The 20,752-nt window shown below is 50.0% G+C and overlaps 1 protein-coding gene across 4 annotated transcripts in view; it reads left to right on the top strand.

The window, feature by feature from the left end:
- CHST3 (carbohydrate sulfotransferase 3) overlaps positions 1-15,771 on the top strand; it is a 42,918-nt gene extending 27,147 nt beyond the window's left edge. For 3 of the 4 annotated variants that reach the window (XM_036998963.2, XM_017658381.3, XM_017658382.3), the window contains 2 exons: positions 5,169-5,381; positions 6,624-15,769. In XM_036998963.2, the coding sequence (XP_036854858.2) occupies positions 5,242-5,381; positions 6,624-7,911 (1,428 nt within the window). In that variant the 5' untranslated portion in view covers positions 5,169-5,241 and the 3' untranslated portion in view covers positions 7,912-15,769. Of the gene's footprint in view, positions 1-5,168; positions 5,382-6,623 lie in introns of all 4 variants that reach the window. The other variant, XM_036998962.2, reaches the window with a different exon arrangement.
- The last annotated feature ends 4,981 nt before the right edge of the window (positions 15,772-20,752 follow it).

The raw sequence follows: 20,752 nt of genomic DNA, 5'->3' as shown, positions 1-20,752 counted from the left end.
TCTCCTCTCATGGACCTCACACACCAGTGGCTAAAAGAGGCCACTATTGTATCCCCAGTGAGCAAGTACATTTCTGTCCAGGAAAGAGCAAGCAGGAAGCTGGGAGGGAAAGCGATAGGGGGTGGGTGATGGTCAAGGTGGAGCCCATGGTCAGGGAGGCCTCCCGATGCAATGGGTGAAACTGAGCCGAGGGCAGCTGTCCCACCACCCACTGCATCCAGGTAGAGCTGCGCTGGCACATGCCCCTGGCCATCTTCACCATTGGCCCTGTTGCCCTGAAAATGTGACCTGTGACCTCCAGCTGGCATCCTAGCAGGGGGATGCTACGTTTTCCTTTAGCTATCACATTGCTGGGTGTCGGAGAGGAAGGTATCGAGTACTCCCCTGGGAGCAGCATCCACCAAGAGAAGGAAGAGATTTTTCGTTCTCTCCATGAGCTAAGTGAGGGGAGTGGCATATACCCGTGGACCACAGATTTGGGGAGGGAGGTAGCACAAAGCTTTGTCCAGGTCACAGATGTCACAGACTCACTTCTTGCAGAGGGCCTTTGCCTGGAGCTTTGCTGGGTGACCCCCATCCCAGCCCTGCACTCCTCCCTCATGACCTTCTGGCACCTGTGACCCTAACCTGTCTCCTGGGTCTGGGGACCTCCTGTATTCTCCTAGGACCTCTAAATCTCCTTCATGTCTCTGTCCCCCCCACTGCTGGGTTTGCAAAGCTACACCTAAGGACAGCCTGCCTGAGGCGGGGCAAAAGAATCAACAGCCTGCCTTCTGTTCATGTGGGAGAGTTTTCACCATTGCTTCTTCCTTTTAGGGCAGTGCCAAGAAGGTTCTTAGGAGCCCTGTATTATTTAGAGGGTGAGGATACTGGGATGGCAACTTAAAAATAGAAACAGTTTCTGGAAGGGGAGGGAGAAAGAGGCACAGGAGATTTGTCACCGAGACAACCAAACTTCTAAATCTTACCAAAGATGTTAGACCCAGAGGGAGAGGGCAGTGAGGTAACTCCCCTCACCTTCACCCCTGCCTTTTCTCCCTTCTGTATTTAATGAATGCTTTTCATGCTCCAGATACTGTTCCTCACAGCAACCTTATGCAGTAGGTGCTACTCTTCATGCTGCAGGTGAAGAAAACAGGCCCGGACAGGTTAAGTCACTTATACTAGGTCACACAGCATGGTAGACATGTCGGAAGGACTAGAACCTAGGATTTCTGCTCCCAGCTCCTCCTGCTTCTCTCATATCATCAGACCTAAGCAACTTTCAGCCAAGAACTGAGAGGGCAGAAAGCCAGGATTTCAACCCTTTGTGCTCTGCACAGACTCTGTTGGGTCTCACCCTCCCAGCAGGACAGGCAGCCTTGCACCACATCATGGGCTAAACAGGGTACATGGGGAATGTGGCCCTGTGGGTCATTCTGCAAACCCATGCTAATTGCTTGCCAAGCACCAGTTTCAGTGGGTTTACGTACCAGTGATTTTTTGTGCAGCTGGTACATGCCAGGTGCCTTCTAGATGCTAGTCCTGACTTCAGGGAGTTTGCAGTCTGGGAAAGAGAGACAGTCCATCACTGGAAAGCTCCTCCATAGATGCTCCCCAGTGGGAGTAGCTGGGAGCACTACAAGGCTTGAATGACCTGGATCTGGGCGGGTGATCAGGGCTTTTGCTGGAGGAACCTTGGGCAAGTTACTTAACCTCTCAACCTCAGTTTCCTCATTTGTAAAATAGGATCATTGCTGCTTAATAGGGCTTTTGTGAGGATTTGATGAGGAAATGCAATTCAAGAGCTTCTGTAGCACCTGACACAGAGTAGGCAGCACTCAATTTCAGCTACCCACATCAATCCAGCTGGCCTTTCTAACCAGAGTGTAAGCTCCCCCTGAGGGCATGGACCAGCTCTACCTGTTCACTGTTGTATTCCCAGTGCCTAGGCCAGAGGCTGGCACACAGTTGATGCTAGGAACTATCTGTTTAATGGGTGCATGGGAAAAGGCCCAGAAGAATCAGGAAGAGGCAGGAATATTCCAGTCGCCCTATGACTGGCGGTGCAGCCCTCTTCCCTCCTGGGCCCCTCCACCCACCACAGTCAGGAAGCACCTCCAGCCCCCATCAGAGAGAGCTGCCTGCCACCTCACCAGCACTTTGCCCTGCACGGCTGGGGACCCCCTCTGGGCTTCCAGGTTGCACAGCTGCCTCCTCACATGCACAGCCCCCATCCCACTGCCCTTCCCAAAGGACAGATTTTTCTGGCTGTCCCTGAAGCCACTTCCATTGTGTGATGAAGATGCAGCCCTGGGACCCTCCTTCCTGCCCTCCTACCCACCCCAGGTGAACACCAGCTGCTTCTCTTGGGAAAAATCCATCTTTTTCAGAAAGAGAGATGGTCCTCAGTGCCCTGCACCAGGTCACAAAAAGATTTTTCCAAACTTGGAGCACACTGTCATCCAGTGATAAGGGTCCTTATGCAGAAAGGGATTGACTTTGGGACAGGGGGTTGTGCTAGAATCTGGGACTAGCAGTGCAGGAAAGGTGTGTGTGTGTGACAGTGAGGATGAATGGATGAATTGGTGGTTCAGGTTTCACTGGGCAATGCTTTATTTGCCCCAGCTTTTAAAAATATATACAGCTTCAACCATAAAACTCTTAGAAAAAAACATAGGTAAAAATCTCTTGGACATAAACATGAGCTACTTCTTCATGAACATATCTCCCCAGGCAAGAGAAACAAAAGCAAAAATGAACAAGTGGGACTATATCAAACTGAAAACCTTCTGTACAGCAAAAGACACCATCAATAGAACAAAAAGGCATCCTACACTATGGGAGAATATATTCATAAATGACAGATCCGATAAGGGGTTGACATCCAAAATACATAAAGAGCTCATGTACCTCAACAAACAAAAAGCAAATAATCCAATTAAAACATGGGCAGAGGAGCTGAACAGACAGTTCTCAAAAGAGGAAATTCAGATGGCCAACAGACACATGAAAAGATGCTCCACATCGCTAGTCATCAGAGAAATGCAAATTAAAACCACAATGAGATATTACCTCACACCAGTAAGGATCGCCACCATCCAAAAGACAAACGACAACAAATGTTGGCAAGGTTGTGGAGAAAGGGGAACCCTCCTACACTGCTGGTGGGAATGTAAACTAGTTCAACCATTGTGGAAAGCAGTATGGAAGTTCCTCAAAAGCTCAAAATAGAAATACCATTTGACGCAGGAATTCCACTTCTAGGAATTTACCCTAAGAATACAGCAGCCCACTCTGAAAAAGACAGATGCACCCCTATGTTTATCGCAGCACTATTTACAATAGCCAAGAAATGGAAGCAACCTAAATGTCCATCAGTAGATGAATGGATAAAGATGTGGTACATATACACAATGGACTATTATTCAGCCATAAGAAGAAAACAAATCCTACCATTTGCAACAACATGGATGGAGCTAGAGGGTATTATGCTCAGCGAAATAAGCCAGGTGGAGAAAGACAAGTACCAAATGATTTCACTCATATGTGGAGTATAAGAACAAAGAAAAAACTGAAGGAACAAAACAGCAGTAGAATCACAGAACCCAAGAATGAACTAACAGTTATCAAAGGGAAAGGGACTGAGGAGGATGGGTGGTGGGAAGGCAGGGATGAGGAGGGGGAAAAAGAAAGAGGGCATTATGATTAGCATGTGTCATGTGCGGGAGGCACAGAGAGGGCTGTGAAACACAGAGAATCAAGTCGTGATTCTGCAGCATCTTACTATGCTGATGGACAGTGATTGTAATGGGGTTTGTGGGGTGGACTTGGTGAAGGGGGTGTTCTAGTAAACATAATGTTCCTCATGTAATTGTAGATTAATGATACCAAAATAATAAAAAAATAATAAATATAAATATATGTCTGTATATATATATATATATATATATATATACACACATATACGTATATATATATATATACAGCTTCCACTGAGGGTCATTTATTCCTTTATCCACTCTGTCATTTAGCAGCCATGCATGAATGTCTCTTGTGTGCCTGGCCCAGTGCTAAGGGATAATAAGGTGCAAGACAAACTCCCCGTCCTCCACGAAGGGCTGGTCAGCATTGAACAAGTCATTCCAAGTGCGTTCACTTAATGACAGTCTCAGGTGCTAATGGAAATCTTTGTACAGTGGTCGGTCTGGGGGAGCCCTAACCTACCTAGGGGCAACTGCTCCGTGAATCTGAGACCCGAAGCCTAGGCCATGTGAAGGAGTCCAGTAGAATTCGTGTGCTATGATGGACTTTTTCCTTGAGTCAATTTTTTTTAATTTACACATCCCCATGGTAAGATTTCTAACAGTGTACAATGTTACACAGCAAATGCAAGACTCACCCCATCCGTCTCTTCTGACCTTACCCGTCCTGTCCTTTTGTTACAAGGCCTTGTGTATCCCTGCAGTCACAGTCCATTTGTATCCAGTATCCATATTTTTCTCCCACTTAAGAACAATTTTCTTTTCAAATGGGATCATACCACATCCTAAGTTCTTGGCCTGGGATGATTTGGCACCTCCCCCCAACCCAGGGAACATGTGGCAATGTCTGGAGACTTTTCTGATTATTTTATCTGAGCAGAGGGGGTGCTGCTGGCTTATAATGAGTGGAGGCCGGGGACACCACTACACATCTTACAGCGCACAGGACAGTCCCCACAACAGAGAACTGCCTGGTCCAAAATGTCACTAGTGCCAAGGTTGAGAAACCCTACCCTATGTATATACACTGTGTCTGCAGCTTGCTTTTATATGTGTATATATGATTATTCATGGCAGTATCTGTAGACCCACCTCCATCATTTTTTATTTAGGTGTTTGCCATCTTTTGCTATTGCAAGATAGCTTTTGTTATTTCAACTGTAAGGAATATCCTTTTCCACATACATGCCTTTGAGTTACGTGTAAGATAAAGGACAAATTGATAGAGGTAGGATGGATGAATCAAAGGGTTCATTACATTCTAAATGACCTGATTTCAACTCTGTTTGGGGCATAGTTCATTGGGAGAGTGGGCCTGGGGTTCTGGCTGCTAAGCAGGACCTGATCCACCTAAGTCTGGTGGAAAAACTCCTCTCTGTTCCTCATCTACACACAAGGGTGTCCTGACCGCCCATCTTTCTGCAGGACAAGGGTGTCCCCCACCTGAAGACAGCGAGTGATGCCCCTGAGCTGAGTGCCCACAGCCCCACCCTTCCCCATGGAGAAAGCACCTACTTTATCCCAGGACTGCCGGGACTTTCTGCACAGTCTGAGGATGAAGAGCAAATATGCCCTTTTCCTGGCTTTTGTGGTGGTGGTTTTTGTCTTCATTGAAAAGGAAAATAAAATCATATCAAGGTGAGGGATGCAAGTTCAAGTCCTCCATATCAAGGTGGGATGGGTGGAGCAGGTTGTAGTAGGACTGTCTGTGGACCTCCAGAGGCAATCCTTCTACTAACTAGTAGTCATGCCCAGGAAGTGGGTCATGCCCACGTTCTTAGCACTGCACCAGACCTGGGCTCTGGACTCAGGCAACCTGGGTTGGAATCCTGATTCTGGCCCTTTCTAGCCATGACAACTTAGGCAAATTACATCACTTTTCTGTCTAAGTTCCTCTTCTGTAAAGTGTGGCTAATGATGGGGCCTGCTTTGTGGTAAAGATTAAATGAGAACATGTAAAAGCATTTAGCCCAGTGCATGTCACATAGTTAGCACTCAGTACTTGCCAGTTAATTGTTATTAATACATTTCCTGGCCTAAGATGATGCCCTGCATTAATAAGCACACACCCTATGCCATTCTGAAGTCATGGAGGAGGGTGAGCATATGGAAAGGCAGAGTCCTGCTACAGATATCCAAGTGGGCAGGGCTGTCCTGTGCAGCTCTCCAGGTTGTGTATTGCTCAGTTCTAGGGGGTGTGCACTCACATAGGCTACACCGGGAATGCTGCCCCCTAGAGTTGGCAGTGTACCACTGTGTGCAGTGACCCTGCTGGTGGACCTACCTGCTAGACAGAAAAAATTTCTTAGTTCTGCTCTCCCTGCAAGAAAGCATCAGCCAAGATGGATAGGTTAGGAATTGGGCAATGTAGCAGGCACTGTGCCAGCACCCCACCTGGGTTCCTCAGCATGCACTGTTCCAGTTCGTGCCTACAGGGCCTTATTGCAAGCCCCTGCAACTCTCCACCAAAGAGCTTCCTCTTCATCTGCACACTGAGAAGCCAGATATACCAGGGAGTGAATGGCTCCCTGGGAGCAACACTCAGCCAAGCCCAGCTGAGAGTATCACACCCCTTGGGCAAGAGAATCCTGAAGTCTGTTCTACACTTTCCCAGAATTCTCCAGTTGGATTGCTTTGCCCACAGTGGGGTAGCCTGCTCACCCTTTATGGGCTTGTTTTCTTTCCTGCCTCACTTCCCTACCCCTCTCCCAATCCCTTCTCTCATCATGCCCCAAATAAACTACTTACACTCAAATGCTGCCCCTGGGGAAACCCAACTAAGCCAGGCTTTGGGTGATCGCCCTGGGAGGCTGCTCAGGGTTACACAGCGGATAGAGTACCCTATCAGTCACTTACCCAGATCTCCCTTTGTCCTCACAGGGTCTCAGACAAACTGAAACAGATCCCACAATCCCTGGTAGATGCCAACAGCACCGACCCAGCCCTGGTCTTGGCTGAGAATGCATCCCTCTTGTCCCTGAGTGAGCTTGATTCAGCCTTCACGCAGCTGCAGAGCCGCCTGCGAAACCTCAGTCTGCAGCTGGGTGTGGAGCCAGCGGAGGAGGCCGAGCCGGATGAAGAGGGGGACCAGGAGCAACCACCGCGACCCTCTGAGTCCCCGCGCCGGCGCCACGTACTCCTCATGGCCACCACCCGCACCGGCTCCTCGTTCGTGGGCGAGTTCTTCAACCAGCAGGGAAACATCTTCTACCTCTTCGAGCCTCTGTGGCACATTGAGCGCACGGTGTCCTTTGAGCCAGGAGGTGCCAATGCCGCGGGCTCCGCGCTTGTCTACCGTGACGTGCTCAAGCAGCTCTTCCTGTGCGACCTGTACGTCCTGGAGCATTTCATCAGCCCCCTGCCCGAGGACCACCTGACCCAGTTCATGTTCCGCCGGGGCTCCAGCCGCTCCCTCTGCGAGGACCCGGTCTGCACACCCTTCGTCAAAAAGGTCTTTGAGAAGTACCACTGCAAGAACCGCCGCTGTGGTCCCCTCAACGTGACGCTGGCCGCCGAGGCCTGCCGCCGCAAGGAGCACATGGCGCTCAAGGCCGTCCGCATCCGGCAGCTGGAGTTCCTGCAGCCGCTGGCCGAGGACCCCCGGCTGGACCTGCGCGTCATCCAGCTGGTGCGCGACCCCCGGGCCGTGCTGGCCTCCCGCATGGTGGCCTTCGCCGGCAAGTACGAGACCTGGAAGAAGTGGCTGGCCGAGGGCCAGGAGCAGCTGAGAGAAGAGGAGGTGCAGCGGCTCAGGGGCAACTGTGAGAGCATCCGCCTATCGGCCGAGCTGGGCCTGAGGCAGCCGACCTGGCTGCAGGGCCGCTACATGCTGGTGCGCTACGAGGACGTGGCGCGCAGGCCCCTGCAGAAGGCCCGCGAGATGTACCGCTTTGCAGGCATACCCCTGACCCCGCAAGTGGAGGACTGGATCCAAAAGAACACACAGGCGGCCCGTGATAGCAGCGGCATCTACTCCACCCAGAAGAACTCCTCGGAGCAGTTCGAGAAGTGGCGCTTCAGCATGCCCTTCAAGCTGGCTCAGGTGGTGCAGGCCGCCTGCGGCCCCGCCATGCACCTCTTCGGCTACAAGCTGGTGGGGGATGCCACCTCCCTCACCAACCGCTCTGTTAGCCTGCTGGAGGAGCGTGGAACCTTCTGGGTCACGTAAAGGACCTGGGGCCACTGTGCACCCCTCCTCAGGGAAGCCCCGCCCTGCCTTCCTCACCCCCAGGGCCAGCGGTGAGACGGCGCACGCGCAGAGGGCCGGCCGGAAGCCTGGCAGTGAGTTGGCACCCCCTCCGCTGTAGAAATAGGCCCAAGCCAGCTAGCGTTCCCACTGCAACGAGGGCCCAGGGCATCTTGCTGGGAACAGGACAGTGCCCGGCCCTCTTAAGGGTCGGCAAACCCAGACCCCAGGGCCTGAGGTCTGAGCTGGCCCACACAGGCCCGGACCTATTGACGAGTCTTTCATTTGCTCTCTCCTGCGCACACGCGCGCACACACACACACAAAACACATAAATGCCCCTAGACCCTGTGGGCCAAAGTCCAAATATTTAACAACCAGAAGGGGCTGTGGGCACTGACCAGGCGCAGTTGGACCTCCTGCTGTAGTCAGTGTTAACCTTTCAGTTGTTAGACTTCTACACAAACCAGTGTGGAATATGGGTGGGTTGCTGGGAAGGGGCTGGGACAGCCCAAAGTATCAGAGGAGGGTAACTGGGGTTTACCAACCAAGAATGATTCAATATTTTCGTAAATGGACTAGCTGTGCTGGTTAGTGATGAAATCAGCCCTGTATAGAGCTATAGCACCCATATGTAAAGACAAATGCCTACATACCACATTAGACAGAAAAACAGAAAAGCTCAAATCCATACAAACACACACATATATAGGCGAGCTTTCCCATTGCTTTATGCTCACAGGGTTTATCTGTATCACTCACCTAAAGAGGAGACTTTAATTACATGTTAAGAATTATTTGGGGAACAGAGGAAGGAAACACTATCATGTAACATGACCCCATTCCCAACCAAATTTGGGACTGAACAGTGGATACAAAACTGCCAGGTCTGCGGCCTCTGCCCACCTTGGGTTCTCTTGGCTACCACCTCTGGCCTAATCATGTCCTTACTGCTGGCAGGCAGGATGTTTTGAAATGGCGTGGCTGACCCTCAGATGACTATAGCCCAAAGGCTCCATTCCAGCTCAGCTGGCTGCCTGAGAGCATGTCCATATTTGAAGGCTGCCTCAGGCCTGATTGGCAGAAGCAGCTGTGGTCCCTGGAGACAAAAGGCAGCTCACAGGGCCTGCCACTTTCAGCCAAGCCTCATGTGGGGCAGGGCACAGGAGAAAACACAGAGTGCTCTTGGGGAGAAGTCACATCAGCATACCGTCTCCCCTGAAAAGACAGGGGACAGAGGTCAGCCTCACTGTTGGTCACCATGGTTACATGGTTAGTGTCTGGAATTCCTCCTTTAGGCTCTGGGAAGAATATTGCTCAACTCGGGATGGGCTGGGTGTTTTCTTTGTTGTTGTTGTTTTTTTAAGTTATTTATAGTTTGGTATCTAATTTTATGGCTGTGTTTTTGGTTTTGTTGCTGTAGGAGTGCCACTTAGAACCAGTCTAGGCTTGAGGGGCCGAAGGAGTCTAGGAGGACCAGCAGGGATCTCTCTGGTTCTTGCCAGAGGGAGAGGAGGAGGTGGGGGCGCCTTCCCCGAGAAGTATCAGCGCCCAGGTGGCCAAGTGGGAGCCCTCAGAGCCCCACAGTCTTTTCTGTTTGAACCCATGTGAATCTCAGAAACTACCAGCATTCTTTGCCACTTTGTGTTCAGAAGCAGCATAAATTAGCAGCTCTCACCCCCTCCCCAAGAAGATGCCAAATTTGAACATCTCTCCCAGGGCCAAACACATTTCCTGGGGGGGTCAGGGGCCAGTGACCAAGCAGCAGATGTCCCCAAAGAAGCATTTCCCCACTTCCACCCCAAACTGGGAGAGTTCAGTACCACCTCAGAACTTGCAGGGAGCTGCATCCACTCACTAAGGGCTGTTTCTGATTTCCTGGACAACCTCTCTGTCAGATGTGTCCCATTGTCAAACCCTGAGGGCTGAGTTTTGGCTTGGATAATAATGACACGAGAGAAATACAGGGTCTGGGTCCAGCCGGTGTCGCCCTTGGGAAGGGAGCAGTGTGCCCTGGCTGGAAGCTGCTGTTTGAAAAGGTGAGGACTGTAGCATCTGTGGGGTCCATTATAATCACCTTATTTGAGCTGCCGGGTCTCCACCACCATGGACGTCAACCATTCAAGGAGGTCTCCACTTCAGGTTTTCCAATCCAAGAATAAGTTGGGCAAGGAGCAGACTCGAATTTAGGGTCCAAGTGACTCCAGCTCTGAGAACTTGGGGCAGAGTGGGGCCAGGATGTTTCTGGCAGGCCCAGAAGTGCTGGCCGTTTTTTTTTTCCTGGCCCCACCCTGCTCCCTGCACTGTTCCCCACCTCCGGTGGTAGGGCACGCACCTCCATCCGTGGCTCTTCCTGGGGCCCTCCCAGTGTGGATAGCAAACTTCTTCTTTCCTATGCCTCTGGGGCCAAGACCTCCACCCTTGAGCCCTGAGGACAGTACTGGGAATGGACCTTTAGGACTTCTTAGGACCATGACAATTTGTATACTGCAAGCTGACTTTATTTATTTATTTTGTGAAAATGAAGAGACAGAAAATACCTTTACTATTTGCAGGGACTCAAAGCTGTGCCCAAATCAAGAAAGAAAATAATAATAGAAACCATTCACTCACTCCATATACACAAGGATACTGGAAGATAATTCAGAATACAAGAGAGGATCAAGCCAAGAGTACAGGAGTCACGATGGCCCCAGGCCATTGTGTAAGGAGATATCTTGGTTTTCTCTTGGCGATTTGAAAATGCAACATTCAAGTCCCTTTTTGCTGAATTGCCTTTGCCCAAGTATCTGACACAACTCAAATGAATGCTGCCTTGAGGCTCAGCAACCTCTGGAGAGCCTCGGGGTTTGGAGAACAGGGTGGGGGTAATTAATGACTTCACCACCATAGGACCTGGAGTTATGCCTTTGGGGTTCTCCACTTGGAGCTGGGCTTGGGTAGGTGGTCCACCCGGGGGCTTGGGCTCCTCTTCCGGAGAGGCCAGCCCTGGTTCCTCTGTCCCTGATGGCTCCCCCAGGAGCCTTCCCCTCCACAGCATCCACCTGCCTAGACATGGAGCAGCTGAGGCCTTACCTCTGCTGGCTGCCAGCTTCCCCAGAACAAGAGGCCTTTTCAGCAATGAGTGTTTACTCATTTTCTTTTCCTTGATGAAGACCTTAGTCTGGCCTATATAAATAGTTCAGAACATTCCATGCCTTGGTGAGACAGGGCCATGTCAAACAACCACAGGCTGTCTCCTCTGCTGCCTATTCCTGGCTTCTTCTCTGGACCTTGTTTGTAAACCTTGCAGTGGCTGTGGGCACTGGGAGGAGGGTCTTTGTTAGTAGTCGATGGGGGCAGGATTCCCGAGCCCCACAGAGAGGGGAGAAGCAGCGGATGTGCAGCTCTGAGGCATAGTCCCTGCACCTTATCCCCAAGTTGTTACTAAGGCTGAGAGACATGAGCAAAATTTTAGCCTTTTGGCCCTTTATGTGATGCACATACCTGAAAACAACTAAATGAACAGAAAAAAAGTTTAATGAAGGGTTTATTGTCTGTCTGCAAGCACCCTCAGCCTGCTACTGATCCTGACACTGATCCAACCCCAAGAGCAGAGGGTTTCCCCCCCATTACAGTGGCATCTTTCTCTGCCACCTTTGCCATCTGTGCACTGATGGGATGAGTCCCAGAAGGTGGAATGCTGGCCTAGACAGCAGGCAGGGAGAGCATCAGATGGCCTGGTCCTCAGCCTGAAGTTCCCTTCGGGCCCTGGGTGTCCCTCTCCCACACTGGGGCCTACTGTGATTGACTATAGGACCTGTCCCTTGATAGGCCCTGGATTATGAAAGCCTATCATTATGAAACACAAGACAGAATGGCCGCGTCCCCAAGGCAGTCACTTCCCACTTCATCTGCAAAGGCAGCTCCCAGAGGTACGGATTCCTGAGGCAGGGAGAGAGTGGTGGAGGGGAGAGGTCTGCAGAAGCCAAGCGGGGCTTGTTGACTCATACAAACTGAAAGGAGCATCTGCTGAAATCAGGGGTCATATGTTGGTGGGTCTGCTTGTGGAAATTTCTAGGATATGGTCTAGCTAGACATCAGAGAGAAGACCCAGGGGTTCCTAAATGCAGTCACATTGCCCCTCAACTGCCCTGGGTTTCAGGAATCATGGAAGCTGCTCTTTACCTCAAAAGGATGAAGCAGAATTGGCAACTTCACGTGACTTTAGAGCTTCAAGATCATTTGGTCTTGTGACCTTTGTCTGCCTGAGGGATAAATTAGTTATGTTTTCAAGGATACAGAAGGTGCTATCCTCGTGGGCCTAGCTCATATCATAACCAGGTATTTTACTGGGGAAAGAAAATGACTCATGTACCCTGCTTCCTTTAACATTGGACTTGAACTGGGGGCCCCCTGAAGTCTCCACCTCATCTGTATGTTCTAGGCCAAGTTTGCCTTGTCCCTGGCTTCCTCCTGGATCCTGGAAACTCTGTCTTTTTGCCAAGACTCAGCCCGGTGTCATGTCTCATGGCCACATGGTATGGCACATTCACTTCATGGCCATACATGGCCATGGTGTGTACATGTGTCCACAGTGTGTATGTGTAGCATACAGCTCATTCTGCTCGGCCACGTAGCTCCAGGCCGCCTTGCCATCAATGTCACAGCTGTCCTTGCCATGCCCTTCCCTCTGCCATTCCTGGAAACTCAGGGGCTGCCCTTTAGAGAGCTGGCAGTCTCCACCAGTCAGGGTCTGCTTTGTGGAACAGAATGTGAACCCATCACTTGATGGCTTACTTATTAAAAATGAAAACATGCAATGAGCAAATCTGAAGTGTGTCTCTTTCTTTTGCATTTGTTCTTAGCAACAATCATAAAAATTAAAGGAAACAGAAATCAACCGTAGGAAAGGCAGGGCCTACATGCAGCAGGGAAAACCCACCCACTCCTCAGGAGGGAAAGGCACCCCAGAAGCATGGCTAAGTGCAGGCAGCGTGCTGATGTCTGTCATGTCACCAGGATAGCAGAACCTGTGGTGACTGCTTGGAGGTGGCTGCACAAACAAAGTCTGAGATAAATACCCAGGCATCATGGAGCAGGATCAAGAACCCTGGCTAGAGGTCCAGGGGCCTGGGACAAGTCCCAGCTGTACTGGTCTCTGGCCCTGAGATCTTGGACAAGTCACTTCCCTTGTTTGGGTCCCAGTTTCCTTTAGAATGAGGGTATAGCCAGTGGTTTACAACCATTGTCCCAAAAACCTTGAATTAAAAATTCAAAAGTTAGCTCTCACCCAGAGCAACTGTGCATTGATATATTTCACATGTTGAAAGAGTGCCTAAGATATCATTTGGCCTTCAACAAAATCTCAAAAACAACATGAGGTTGCTAAGGACTCATTCAGCTAAGAAATTTAATGGAATCCTTTAAAATTGCAATTACATTGCTCTACCAGTCATAATAACTTTAGTTATGATTATTATTAATAAATTATTAACAATACATAATAATAATATGCAAATTAGATTGAAGCCCTTTTGTCTCCTAATAGCCACCAGGAGAGAATGGCAGTTCCCCAGAGAGATGGGAGAAGGTTCATTTGGAACTAGGTAAGACAGAGCGGGTGGAGCTTTGTGGATGTGCAGCAATGGGGGACACAGGAACAGCAACCATGAAGAGGCAGGGAAGAGCTGAGCACTGGGGACAGTGGCCCCATTGGAGTGCCAGTGGGGTGGGGGCGTGGCGATGGTAAGGCATGATATGGGGTTGGGACCGTGCCCCAAAACACAGACCTGTATCTCTGCCATTTTGCCAAGGCCTTGGAAACTCAAATCATTTTCCTCCCAACCCTTAAAATATAAGAGTCAATACAATGACCTCCCAACTTACGTGGAAGTTTGCCACCCCACCCAGCCAGGTGACAGTGTTGTCTCCACTCTTTCAGGGACTGTATATATTTAGTTTAATTTCTAGGCTGTGTTTCTGACCACAAATGACCCCCTGGAAAAACATATTGCCCTAATTATAGAGCAGAAACGCCTGGAGACCTCCCCACCCACTCTCCCCCTCAGCCACCAGCCCAGGCCAGAGCCATCTTTCCTGTCCCCTCCCAGTCCTCTTTGGGCTCCCAAATCTTCATCCAGTATACCCCAAGTTATCCAACCCTGGGAAGGAGACAAACCCCCAACGGGGGCTCTAAGGGAGTGCCGTTGGCTGGATCCATCTCAAAAGTGGTTTGATCAGCAGCGGGGGACTGGGCCCTGTGCCGTTTGATCATGGAGATCTGCCAGGCAGGCCCAGAACTCAAGTCTCCAGCAACATGTCCCCAAGTGTGTTTGGAGGAACTGTTTGACCACCTCTCTGCTCTTAGGAATTTACAGTACACATCAGCATGTTAAAGGCTCTGAGAAGTACTGCATTCTTTTGACCCTGCTTACCAAGCTTTGCTCATAACCATTTTTATGGGTGATACTCTTTCATCGTGAAAACTTTTTTTTTTTTTTTTGCCAAACAACATTTTCAAGACTATGGCATTCTACAGAACAATTTGTAGCTATCAGAAACCTGCATGTGTAAGTAAATCTGACTACAAGTCACAAGAACGTGACAGTGAAGAGGCTGGGGAGAAGCCCAGGGTCAGGGTTCAGGGCCCCATTCCCATAGAACTGCAGGGCAGGACAAGAGTTGGCCTGTGGAGATGGCAGCAGCCTCAGGATCCCCGTGGGTCACAGTTCACAGCCCCAAGGCATCCGTGCTGCTGTCATAAAACCTGGTTGCCTGAAACCCTTGGTCCTTGGCTTCCTCAACTCAATCCACACGTGGAATACCCCTGTGGCATTACCTCAAAGATGTGGTGACCCCCACAGGGAGTGGAGACCCTGGAGAACCAGGCCAAGCATAACATCACAGGATACTATTGATCTAAGAAACTGGAGTTTGGGGGTGATTCCTAAAGGAGCCAATTCTGAAACAGCAGGATGTAGCTTACCTATAGTAAACACGTTCCCTGGAGATATAATTCTCTAATAGCTAGTAAACCCTTTGCTAAATGCTGCTCTGCAGTTTACTGGAAGAACAAGCGAGTAGTAAAGGCTCAGCAGGATAAGCTTGCCCAGGAAAGTCAGAATGAGAGAACAAAGAGAGGGAGGCAGGGAGAGGGAGAGTGACACCAAGGAGGGGGCACTCTCTCGAGGGTGGCGGAGAAGGACAGCCAAGGTGCTGAAAAGCACACCCCCGAGGATTGCCACGGTGTCCAAGAATTAGGGGTTGTGCAAGGTCAGGCCAGGCCCAGGTGCACACATAGCCCTGCATACATCTGGCCATGGTCCAAATCTACCCCTGTGGATGTGTGACCCACTCAGCGTCTGGTTTTGTTTCTGACAATTGGCATCAGAAGCCAACACTTAAAAATTAAGGAGTTTGATATAAAAACCAAATTCTGCTTCATCTTGAAAATCAGTGTCTTGGTTTGAACTATAATTAGATTTGATGCTGAGACCAGGGTTTGAGAGCAAAGGGCTTATGTGGGAGCTGCAGACAGCCCAGCAGGGGAGAAGCAGAGGGAGACAGCCAGCAAAGGGCACCCTGTTAAGCCAGCTGCCACCTTGGGCAATTGGAGCAGAATCTCTCCAGGAAAGAGTATCAGGCTCCTGCCTTGGTATTATCCCACCTGAGCAAGGGGTGAGGTGAGTCCACGTGGACTATTCCTACACCAACCCTTGTCAGCTTTTGGCTGAAGGCTGCTCTTGGCGAGTATAAATTCCCTAGCACAGCCCTGCTAGAGCAGCATTACAGAATTCTGGAAAAGGCTGTCAGTCCCAGAGATGAAGATACAGGCAAATGGAAGTTTCCAGAGCACTGTGCGTTTCCAGAGTAAGGTGTGAGGGTTGGGGTGGGGGGTGGGGTGTCTGTCAGCACCTGCTCCCTGGGGTGATTGGTCCCCTGGAGCTCTATTTCCCACAGTACCACTGGCTGCAGCTAGAGGGCTGCGGCCCCTTCGGCGGGGTGGGGGTGGGGCACTTTCTTCGGTCTCTCCAGTGCTGACACAGCATTTATCACAGCACTTGCCCTCATGTTTTACCTCCAGCAGAGACATCTTCTCCGTGAACCCACAGCAGTCCAGGGTGAGACAGCAACAAGCCAAGAGGGCGGTCCATTCCGGTAGCACCCCAAGCCCTAGTGTCTTCACCCTCCAGCTTAAGGTCCTGGTGGCATGCTGGGGTCTGAGTTGGCTTTCCCAGCAATGCCCATCCTGGACCCCTTAACACTTACACCTGGAGAATGAGGTGATAGTCTAGAAACCATGGGCTCTGCAGAACCTCCCCTCCTTCACCATCTCCTTCTGCACCCACCTGGATTTCTCCTGCCCACCCCTACCTGAGAGCAGCTGCTGCCTACCTGAGCAGGTGGCCAGAATAAGCAGTGAGGAAGAAGACAGGTGGCTTTACCCACCTGGAGGGGGGCTTGGGCCAGCCTGCATCCAGTCCGTACCAGAGCTGCCCTCCCTGGAAAGTTTTCACCTTCTATCTCTCAGATGCACAGAGTGGGTGATGCCCTCGTGTGGGCCACACAAGCCCTTGGGCATGCTGTTGTGATGATCAGTGTGGCAGTCCCCAGGGCTTGGTTCAAATGCCTCCCTGTTCTTTCTCCCCCAGGAAAGCTCAATAGAGTGATCTAGGAGACAGCATATGCGAAGGCCTGGAGAATGAAGAGGACTTGGAGAGTGTGGGGCCCGAGACACAGTTTGCTCCAGCTGAGATGGCTTGGCACAGCGGGCTGGAGAGGAGAGCTGGGCCTGAAAGTGCAGGAGTGGGGCTGCTAAGCCACGCTAAGAGGAGACTGGACTTGATCCTTAGAGCTATAGGGAGCCATGGAAGGGAGGAGGAAAGCAGAGTGGCCTGCTCTGATCAACTGTATCCCATTTTACAGATGAGAAGAGTAAGGCATAGAGTGCTGACATGACTGGCAGTGTTAGGATGTGAATCCACGTCTCATCCTCACAGACCTCTCCATCCCAATCTTTGCATCGGGTCTCCCTTTTGATCTGTTGAGACCCCACAGATACTGTAAATGCCAAGAAGGCACAAGCCCAGAACCAAAAGCTTCCTTCTGGGGTCACACAGAACAAGTCCAACCCCTCCCCTGTGTGCCAGCTTTTCAAAGTCCACCTGTGAGTCTGCTCTTCTTCAGGCTTGAATAGTAACAATGTCCTGGCTGGGTGGCTTTGGACCAGGGAACTGCCCTCTCTGAACCTTGGGTTATTCACATGTAAAATGGGGATAATAGCAATGTGAGGGACAGGGATGTATGCAGGCTACCTGGCTCATGGTGAGCCCTGAATAAACAGTGGCTGCTGTTACTTGAGGCCCTTTACCCCATGCCTGCTCTCTTCTGGACACCTCTCAGTTAAACTGAGAACCAACAAATATTTTGAAGGCTGGAAGGGAGGGCCAATTAGAGCTTATAATGAACCTAGACCCAAAGAGAATGAGTCCCTCATCATCTGTTCCAGGCAGTCAGGCTGCACCCTGCAGGACAAATCCTGAAAACCAGACCTGAACTTGAAGGACACACCCTGAGATGCCCCCTGGAGCAACTCCCAGAGTTTAGATGAGGAAGGACTAACCCTGTCTTTCCTTTTGGAAGTTTTCATTAATTCCACTTCTGTGTTTTAATCTCTTTCCCAATTTGATATTGATTTCTTTAAGCAGTTTCCCTTCTAGGAAAAAAGTGCTCTCTGCCTTCTGTCCGTGTGGGTGGAGAGACTGACACTACAAACCAAGATCTGGGTTTAAATCAAGTCATCCAAAACTTTTACCTGATGGACGGCGTTTCTCCCCATGCTCCCGGCCCCTGAGGGATCGGTTGGCCACATGCATCCCACTTGGCTGGGGAGCAGAGGAGCGGAGGATCAGTGGAGAAGACTTGTCAAGACTTGTCCGTGGACGGAGGAATCCAGAGAACCCACTACAGGGAGACGCTCCTGACATCTCACTTCTAAATGTAAGGGCCTTTCTCTTTCTCTTTCATGGGTAATTAAGCCTCAGTGAAAGCCTTCAGCATTCACGGTGCCTCCTACTGCTCCTGACACAGCACAAGTGAAAACTGACCAAATGAATGAATGGTGATGAAGTTTAAGAAGTACTTGGAATAAACACTTCCCCTTTTTTAACTGTGGTAAAATACCCACGACATAATATTTATTGGTGACATTTAGTACTTCATAATGGGCAACTATCACCACTGTCTAGTTCCAGAACATCTTCATCATCCCAGAAGGAAACCCTGTCTTCCCTGGCAGCCCCTAATCTTCTTCCTGTCTCTATGGAGTGCCTATTCTGGATATTTCATATAAATGGACTCATATAATATGTGACCCTTTGTGACTGCCTTCTTTCACTTAGCATAATGTTTTCAAGGTTTACCCATATTGTAGCAATGACTAGCCCTTCATTCCTTTTTATGGCTAAATAATATTCCATTGAATAGATGTACCACCTTTTGTTTATCATCACTAGCTGACTAACTTGGGTTGTTTCCACCTTTTGGCAGCACTCTCATTTAATAAAAATTTCCTGAACACTTACTGTGACCCAGGCCCTGTGCTGGGCACTTGCTCATTTACTCTTATTGAGCCCTCAAAACTGCTCTCAACTGGGTAGAAATTATCTCCCACTTGACAGATAAAGGAACTGAGGCTAGGCAAAGCTTAAAGAACTTACTGACATAGAGTAGTAGAAATAGTTCAACCTAACAAGCCTCTGCTATGTGCCTGTTGAATGCCAGGCCTCAGGCCAGGCGCAGGGCAGAGAAGTGACACAGTCCCCACCTGGGTGCCAGCCGACATCTCCTGTCAGACCTTCCAGGGCAGACTCAGTATGACTTACATTTATACTTCCCAAGAAAAGAAATGCATCGGCAATCCCAGCATGACTTAATTTGTAATCACCTGTACCAACAAATTCCCAGTCGGGTAAAATACAAACCCCACCAGATGCCGCTTCTGTGTCAGCACCTCCCTGCGTATGACTGATGGGATTGTCCAGTTGGAAGTGGTTTGGGCCTTGCTAGTTCAAGGGTAACTTCCCCACTTCTTCCTGCCCTCAGTCTGTGTCTGTAGCAACGACTCCCTGAAGGAGCTTTATCAGTTTCCTCAAGAGGTTTAGGCCCTCCACTGTGGTGCACTTTATCCCGGGCACAGACGCAGGGTGACCAGACCCTAATCCCATTGGGAGGCTCACTCATTTCCCAGCATTGCCCCGGAGAGCCCTGTGGTCTTGTGGCAGAGGGAACAGAGCAGAGTCCTAGGTACATAAGCAAGAGATGGCTCACACAGGGCCCTGAAAACTTCTGGCCACTGAACCAGCCTGGGCAGGGCCCAGCAGAGAGGCATAAAGTGGCAGGGCCTGGAGGGCTCAGGAACTACAGGAGGTTGAGTGCCTGCCCTGGCTGCTGCTGGCAGAGCCCAGGCAGTACCATGCGAAACCCCTTGGAGTTTAAACTGAAGGAGAATTTAAGTGAGACTGGGCATGTCTTTTCTCAAATATACAGAGATGCCACCACTTTCACAATTTCAGCATTTGTGTGACCCAGAGGATAAGAGCATGGAATCTAGAGGCAGCCTGTCTGTTCTCAAACCCTGGCTCTGTTCACTTCCTCGCTCCGTGACCTTCGGCAAAGTACTCAACCTGTCTGTGCCAGTTTCCTCATCTGTAAAGTGGGGGATACAGATGGTGTCTACCTCTTGGGGTTATCATAAGGATTAAGTGAAGTAATATTTGTAAGGAGACTGGTACATAGTAAATGATTATAAGTGTTGGCTATTATGTTAAGAGCCTGGTCAGAGGAGGGAATAAAGGTGGTAAAATGGAGGTCTAATAGCTTTTCTTCCCAGAAATGACAAGATTGGTTGTATATCCATGAATACTTTAAGCAAGAGAACATTTGTAATATTGTTTCTCACTCAACATACCCCCCAAAACCCTCCAGATACTCACAACTGAATGGTAATCACAATGAGGAAGATTTACTGACCACATATTGTCTGCTAGGCACCATGCCCAGTGCCTTCCATGCAATATCTCATTGGATGAGCCAACCCTGTGACATGGGCACTTAGCACCCATTTTACTTAGAAAATGAAGGCTTGGAGAGGTGGAGCAAGGGCAGATCCATATTGCAAACTGTGGGGAAGTTGGGGTTCCTATGGCCAGGATCCTCACTGAACTCAAACCACCTGATGATGTAGCTGGCCTGCTGCTTGGCTGCCGCTTCCACACCTTTAGGCAATAAGCTATTATTGCGCTATATCGAGAGCGTGGCCCAGTGCTCTGGGCAGAGGAAGAGACACTAGTGCTCGACTTACCGCCGGAGAACAAGCCGGGTAATAAACCTTTTCACCCCAAAGAACGTTTTGCTGTCAATTTCTTTGGTCACACTGAATCCATAGTGAACTTCCCCAGGGCTGAAACGCATTGGCAAGACACAAACCTAGGTCCTTCTGCCTCTAGAACTTGACTTCAGAACAGCTATGCCATGTCGTTGTGGGGACATCTGCATGCTCAGGGCCTTTGGCACTATTGTCCCTCTCCTTGGTGACAGAACAAATAAAAGGAGCTTATTTGTCAGCCTAGTTGTCTGGGATCTTGGGCAGTTCCTGCAGATGTTGTCTCTGTGAATAGAGTTCATGTGATCCTGACCTGGCTAAGAGAGAGGAACAGCACCAGAGATTCTCTTCAGAACTTGGTTTTTGATGTCAGCAGTGTGGAACTAAGGCTGGGAAATGTCACATGCAGAGCTCTGAGTGAAAAGGTCTCCTATTGCCCTCAAGATGTGAGCCCACAATA

Source organism: Manis javanica, chromosome 7 (assembly GCF_040802235.1).
Source record: "Manis javanica isolate MJ-LG chromosome 7, MJ_LKY, whole genome shotgun sequence".
Classification (NCBI taxonomy): domain Eukaryota; kingdom Metazoa; phylum Chordata; class Mammalia; order Pholidota; family Manidae; genus Manis; species Manis javanica.
Note: the sequence above shows the minus strand (reverse complement) of the source record. Positions and strands in the feature narration are given on the sequence as shown.